At 59.2% G+C, this 6,948-nt stretch overlaps 1 protein-coding gene across 1 annotated transcript; it reads left to right on the forward strand.

Annotated features, from left to right (window-relative positions):
* Positions 1-268: 268 nt before the first annotated feature.
* Positions 269-2,003, forward strand: POU4F2 (POU class 4 homeobox 2). Its single transcript, XM_086889169.1, has 2 exons — positions 269-574; positions 1,035-2,003. Exons 1-2 carry the CDS (start codon positions 269-271, stop codon positions 1,974-1,976), a joined length of 1,248 nt encoding a protein of 415 aa, XP_086745295.1. The 3' UTR covers positions 1,977-2,003.
* Positions 2,004-6,948: the final 4,945 nt, after the last annotated feature.

Raw genomic sequence — 6,948 nt, forward strand, 5'->3', positions numbered from 1 at the left:
CGCGCATCCCCCGCGCATCCCCCGCGCATCCCCCGCGCATCCCCCGCGCATCCCCGGCTCGCCGGAGCCGCCTCTCCCTCTCGTCCCCGGCGGGGCTCGGGCAGCCGGCTGGGGGGCGAGTGGGATTTTTTTTATTTTTTTATTTTAATTTTTCGGGGGTGGGGGCGCGGGGTTCTTGTGGCTTTTCCGGGGGGTTCGGGCCCCCGGCCCCGCGCCCCTGCCCTCCTCCGGCGGCCGGCTGCGGGCGGGCCGGGCCGCGGCGAGCACCATGATGATGTCTCTGAGCAGCAAGCAGCCTTTCGGCCTCTCCCACGGCGGCGGCAGCGGCGGCGGCCTCCACGAAACCAAGTACTCGGCCCTGCACACCGCCTCTCCCTGTCCCTCCGCCGGCGCCGCCGCCCCCGCCGCCAGCTCCCCCAGCAGCACCGGCACCGGCGGCTCCGCCGGACGCGGCTCCGGCTCCGGCTCCGGCCCCGGCGGCAGCGGCGGCTCCGGCTCCAGCTCGGGCTCCGGCCCCGGCGGCAGCGGCGGCGGCGCGGAGGCGATGCGGCGGGCCTGTCTGCCCGCCCCTCCGGTAGGTGCCCGCCGCCCGCCGCCCCGCTTTAAGGGGAGCCCCTCGGCGGCCCCCCGGATCCGCCTGATGATTTTTTCATGGCCGTGCAGCAAATCACCCGGCGCCGCCGGGCGCTCGCCCAACTTATGCATGCGGCGGCTCTTGCCGCTCGAATTAATTTTTATGACCTGGGATGCTGCGTGCGGCTGGTGCGTGTGTCCGTCCGTCCGTCCGTCCGTCCGCCCGCCCGCCCGCCCGCCGCGGCTCCTCAGTGCGAGCGGCTGCGCGCCTCGCCCGTTCCCTCGCCCCGCTCGCTCCCTCTTCTCCTCTCCTCTCCTCCCCCCCCTCCACCACCCCACCCCCCTCCCTTCTCCAGGATTTCTCTTTTAACATGCTGGGAAGGTTTTAGTGGCACGGCGGAGTGCGCGGGGAGGCGAATTCCCTGCTGAGCGTTATGTGTGCCTTCTATTTGCAATTGCAGAGCAATATATTCGGCGGTCTGGACGAGAGCCTGCTGGCCCGCGCCGAAGCCCTGGCAGCGGTGGACATCGTCTCCCCGAGCAAGAGCCACCACCACCACCCGCCGCACCACAGCCCCTTCAAGCCGGACGCCACGTACCACACCATGAACACCATCCCCTGCACCTCGGCCGCCTCCTCCTCCTCCGTGCCCATCTCCCACCCGTCCGCCCTGTCGGGCACCCACCACCACCATCACCACCACCACCACCACCACCACCAGCCCCACCAGGCGCTGGAGGGGGAACTCTTGGAGCACCTGACGCCGGGGCTGGCGCTGGGGGCCATGGCGGCCCCCGACGGCGCCGTGGTCTCCACGCCGGGCCACGCTCCGCACATGGCCGGCATGAACCCCATGCACCCGGCGGCGCTGGGCATGGCCCACGCCCACGGGCTGCCGGCCCACATGGGCTGCATGAGCGACGTGGACGCCGACCCCCGCGACTTGGAGGCCTTTGCCGAGCGCTTCAAGCAGCGCCGCATCAAGCTGGGGGTGACCCAGGCCGACGTGGGCTCGGCGCTGGCCAACCTGAAGATCCCGGGGGTGGGCTCCCTCAGCCAGAGCACCATCTGCCGCTTCGAGTCCCTCACCCTCTCCCACAACAACATGATCGCCCTCAAACCCATCCTGCAGGCGTGGTTGGAGGAGGCCGAGAAGTCCCACCGCGAGAAACTGGCCAAGCCCGAGCTCTTCAGCGGCGCGGAGAAGAAGCGCAAGCGGACCTCCATCGCCGCCCCCGAGAAGCGCTCGCTGGAGGCCTATTTCGCCCTGCAGCCCCGGCCCTCCTCCGAGAAGATCGCCGCCATCGCCGAGAAGCTGGACCTCAAGAAGAACGTGGTCCGCGTCTGGTTCTGCAACCAGCGCCAGAAGCAGAAGCGCATGAAGTACTCGGCGGGCATCTGAGCCGGCCGCGGAGCAGCACCGACAGCATCAGCGCCACCGTCACCGACAGAAAATTCGATAAACAACGAGAACGACAAAAAGGAAAGGAGGAAAACAACCCCAAACAACCCCAGCCCACCCCGCCGCCCGCCCAGCGCCCAACTTTCGGGGGGAACTTCCCCGCGGAGCCGCGCCAGGACCCGCCCCGGCAAGTACCGCTGGTTTTTATTCCTAACAGACCTCGCCCGGGTGGCAGCGGGGTGGCCACCATGCCATGGCTTTCTCGGGACCCAAACTTGAATCTAGAGTTGAGGCTTCGCACCGCGAGAGACGTCTCAAAAGTATTTTGATTTAAATAATAATAATAATAATAATAATAATAAATAATAATGATAATAGTGATTAAAAAAAAAAAAAAACAGATGGCAGGTTTTTCTGCATTTACACTGCGTATTATAAATATATAAATATATATATATTTTTACTGTGGTTATTATCCTTTTCCTTCTCTGAAGTTATAACGCTTAGGGAAAGAGCTGATCCTGCTGTGTTCACTGGTCTTCAAAAGCTATTATTAGATTACTGCCAAACAACCCCTTGTAAATTATTAATTTATCTCTCTAGCAACTTCATTTTGTGCTCATTCTAATTAATTACACCTCTTTAATCTAAGTCTTGATAAAAGTAAAAAAAAAAAATTGTTAGTGAGAATCAAATATTTTGTGTTGGTAGGATTTATGAACGTGAGCTTTTCTTCTTCTGAATGTCCCTTTTGGCCATCTGTAAATTGTCACCTGAACCTAAGGTATTTCTCTGGCGAGTATTCTTATTCGTACGGCGTCGGCACCCTATAGTAGATGTCCTACATTATTTGTGTAGCCTGATTCACTGTCCGAGGTATTTGTTTACCGCGTTACATATTTAATGGGGATTCCCACATTGTCCCCACCACACGCTGCTCCCGAAGTGAGAAAGGACGTGGCCGCGTAGGGGGGGGTGGGGGTGGTGGGATTGTCGCTTCGGGTTTCTTGCCAGCACAATATCCGTCTTTCTCGATTTCAAAGGTCTATCGCGACGGGCCCGGGCTCGGTTATTTATTTATCTATCTATCCGATTGGTTGTTTGTTTATTTATTTATTTATTTGGTTATTTATTACCTTTAATCGCAATGCTTTTCCACGGAGGAATGTCCCTTTTTGGAAGTCTGTTTGTAGAAAAGCCAAATTAAAATTTGTAGGGAAGGGGAGCGAGCGAGGGAGGCTGCACTGCTTGTAAATTCACAACCGGTTTGGTACATTTCTTTTTTTGGAACAACAACAATAAACTGAGGGTACTCGGTTGGGTACCTGTATGTATTGTAAATATTTCATTGGCGTTGACGCACATATAGATATATTCTTACAGATTTCGCTGTATCGCTGTTCTATCCGAGACTGTTTGAAGTCTTAAGTTCTGTACATGACCCGATTTCGTTGGGTTTTGTTTGTTTTTTTGGGTTTTTTTTTAAAATTTTGTTGTTTTTGTTTTGTTAATAGGAGATTTATTTATTCTAGTAATGTACTAAGTTATTTTTAAATGTTGTTAAATCGTCTTTCATTAAAAAAAAAAGAAAACAGGATTTTTACGTTTTATTGGCAAAGCGCGTTTGCTGCTTCTTGTTTTACCACGGCATCCCCTGCCCGAGCTCCGCGCCGCCTGCGGGCAGGGGGGAGCGGCCCCGCTCCCGGGGAGCGCCGGGGCAGCGGCGGCAGCACCAGGGACAGCTCCGCGCCCGCGGCTCGGGCGTGCCCGGGGAGGGGGGACACGGGGCTGTGCGCTGTCCCCGCTCCCGGAGCCGCTCTGTGCCCCCCCTGCAAGGGGGAGCCGAGGGTGCCCCGCAGGCTAAGGGGCGAAAATAACCCCCAAATTTGAAGAGGGAAAAGTAATTTCCCCGCGCGTCGCTCACAAAAGCCGGGAAAAAAAAACCCGACGGCGGCGGGCGAAGGGGGGAGGGAGATCATACACGAACCGCGATTAAATATTCATATTTCCGCCCAGCCACCAGCTCCAGCTGCAGCTTCAAAGCCGCCCGGGCACGCCGAGGGTGCCGGTGGCCTGGTGTCCCGAGGTCCGGCGGGCACAGGCGCCGCGTCCTCGCCGGTGTCCGCACCCCGCCCTCCCCGGTGGCTGTCGTGACCGTGGTGGCCCCGCGGTGTCACGGCTCAGCCCCGCGGGCGCGCAGGGCGGGCTGCCTGCTCCTCCATCCGCGGCCGGGGCTCGCAGCTTTTTGGGAGGGGGCGGCGCTGTCCCGGGCAGCCTGCGCGCCCCGCCGGGACCCCCCCAAGCGGGAAGTGGCTCCCTGCCCCCTCCCCCGTGGGCTGGGCTGCCGCGCAACCTCCGCGGGCGAGGGGCTCGTTCTAAAAGGTGAGGTAGGGCAGGAGGGAGCAGGGCCCGGGCGGCCCCCGAAAGCGGCAGAGCCCCCCCAGACCTTGAGCAGGCGAAGGCAGCGAGCAGCGAACAGCCCCTGAACCGCCGCTGCGCCCTCTTAAATGAGCCATTCACTTAAAGGCTATTACGGGCGAATTAATAAATTACACAGCGAATTATTAAATCCAGATAATTACAAGGAATAAGTAAGTAATCATTAGTTATCTCAGCTAATTACTGTGGGTCAGAGCGAGCGAGAATGTGAAATCCTCCTCGGGAATTGAAATTAACTTTGCACTGTGAGTCTCTCTGCTTGACATCCCCAGTCTGTAGGCACATGGCAGCTCCCCTGTGAGCTGGGCTTTCTATTTAACTTTGAGAGAATGGAAATAAAATTAAGTGGCGATGTGATAATAGGAAGCTGCTTAGAAAGCAAACGCGGTGGGTTTTATTTTTTACCTTTTACTGCCTGGAGATAGATCGCTCTCTAGTTTGCCAAATTAAAAACCCGGGGCAATTAGCCGACTTCTCCCAGTACATGCCGGTCCTGCACTTGCAGATGATTAACAAACGAAAAGGCACGGAAGAGCCGGGGGGCTGAGGGGTGTGTGGGGGTGCAGAGGTGCCCGGGATGCGGGAGAACCGGGCCGGGCGCCAGGGCAGCCCCTCCGCTGCCCGGGCCGAGCAGGGCTGAAGCGCCAGCGCGCTTTGTTTTGGGAGACAATAAGCTGACGGGCTCTAATGAGGGTCCTCGTCTCTTCCGTTGATCTTTCGCCAGATCCTCCAGGAGCCCCCCTTCTCCCCCAACACCCATCGACAGCTTCACTTCCCGGCTTTCCTTCACGTGCGTCCTTTGTAAACAGCAGATCTATAGGCGGAGATGCTCACGCTGCTCTCGCCGGGCTTCGCCCGCATTAAAACAACAACAACAAAAACAATTGCTGTGCGTGCACGGCGAGGAAAAATATCTCGGCTTCTTTGCCTTTATCAATTGCAATTAGGTGGACAGTCTTCCCCCTCTTCCCTTGCTCCAGTCTGGGATGATAATTAAAATTTAATGAAGCCTGGGAGTAGCAGAGCTCTGTCTGGGGACTGTGGAATAGAATATTTTAACTGTACATTTACACCAAGTGTCTGGCTTCAAAGACGTGACTGCTTTTAATCTCGAATTAGAAAACCACAGACCTGAAATTAAATATTAGCCACCCTCGGCTCCCCTTCCTTCCCGCCACACTGTCACGCCTGTGTTTGCCAGCCTTGGCCCACTACACGCACACATCCGCGTCTCGGGTCTCCAATTACCCTCGCGTTAATAATAAATGGCTTTGCCGGGGTGCGGGTTTTCCCCTTTCTTTTCCTTTTTTTTTTTTTTTTTTTTTTTTTTTTAAATAGGGTTAATGCAATATTAATTGCTCGTAGCTGCTATAAGATCGCGCCGCGTTTTTTCAGGAACAAATCGATGGATCGGGGCGGCGAGCGCGGAGCAGGAGGCGCAGCCCCGGGGCCGCCCGGGTGAGTACGGCCTCCAGCGGGGCCCTCCGCGCCCGCGCAGCTCCCGCGGCCCTTCCCGGCCCGGCCCGGCCCTCCTGAGGATGGGGGCGGGTCGTCCTTTTCCCTCCCCAAATCCTCTCTCGGGGGAAACCTCAGCAGTGCCCACTCCCGGACCAGCCCGGCTGGTTTGTGATCCCGGCGCGGTGACCGGAGTGGGGAGAATGGGGGGACATCGTTCCCCTCCCTCTTTTATGGTTGTTGTTATTTTGGCAGGTGAGACCCCCGAGCCCTTCCGGAGGAGGGAGCCCGGCGGCCAGGAGGGGAACCTGCCCCGCGGCTGCGGCTCAGCGCGCCCCGCAAAGGTAAAGAGGGGACTTGGAGGGAAGACGGGGACACCGCACAAGTCAGAGGGGCGGGGGGTGGGGGATAGAAAAATAATCACAGCCCACCAACCAAAAAAAATCCCCAGGTTTCCCTAGCCAGCCGGGACCCCCTTCCCGGGGCGGCGGAGTTGCTGACCTGCTGACTCGGCTCCTCCGTGCGGGAGCATCCCGGAGCCCGGGCAGGGCCGGCGGTGGGCGGGCAGGAGCCGCGGCCGCTGCGCGGGGTGGGTCACTCCTTCCCTGGCCCGGGGCCGGGCCCTCAGCTAGCACTTGTTGAGGGAAAAAAAAAAAGAAAAAAATTAAATGCGAGAAATAGAAAGAAACCAACCAAAACGAGCAAACCGACCAAAATCCTCCCCCAAAACCGGCTACGAACCCCGAACGAAAACAACAGAGGGAAAAAAGAGAAGCTCGCAGGGCTCCGGACGGCAGCTGGGACATCCCGGGAGCGTGCGTGGGTGTGCGGGGACACACCTCCGCAGACAGGCCCCCGCCCCCGCCCCTGCCCAGCCCTCCGCGGGGAGCGGCGCTGCCCGGCCGGGTTAGTCCGGGCGCCCCCCGGGCGCTGGGCTCTGCTCCCCGCAGCGGCACAGCCGGCCCCTGCCCCCGCCACCAGCCCCAGTGGGACCAGCGATCGGCCTCCTCCTCCTGCCCCGGCTCCGGGAAGCGGGGCTGCCCCGGGCAATGCGGAGCGGGGGCGGGGGGCGGTGCGG

This window comes from Cyanistes caeruleus, chromosome 5 (genome assembly GCF_971803275.1).
Source record: "Cyanistes caeruleus chromosome 5, bCyaCae1.hap1.1, whole genome shotgun sequence".
Classification (NCBI taxonomy): Eukaryota; Metazoa; Chordata; class Aves; order Passeriformes; family Paridae; genus Cyanistes; species Cyanistes caeruleus.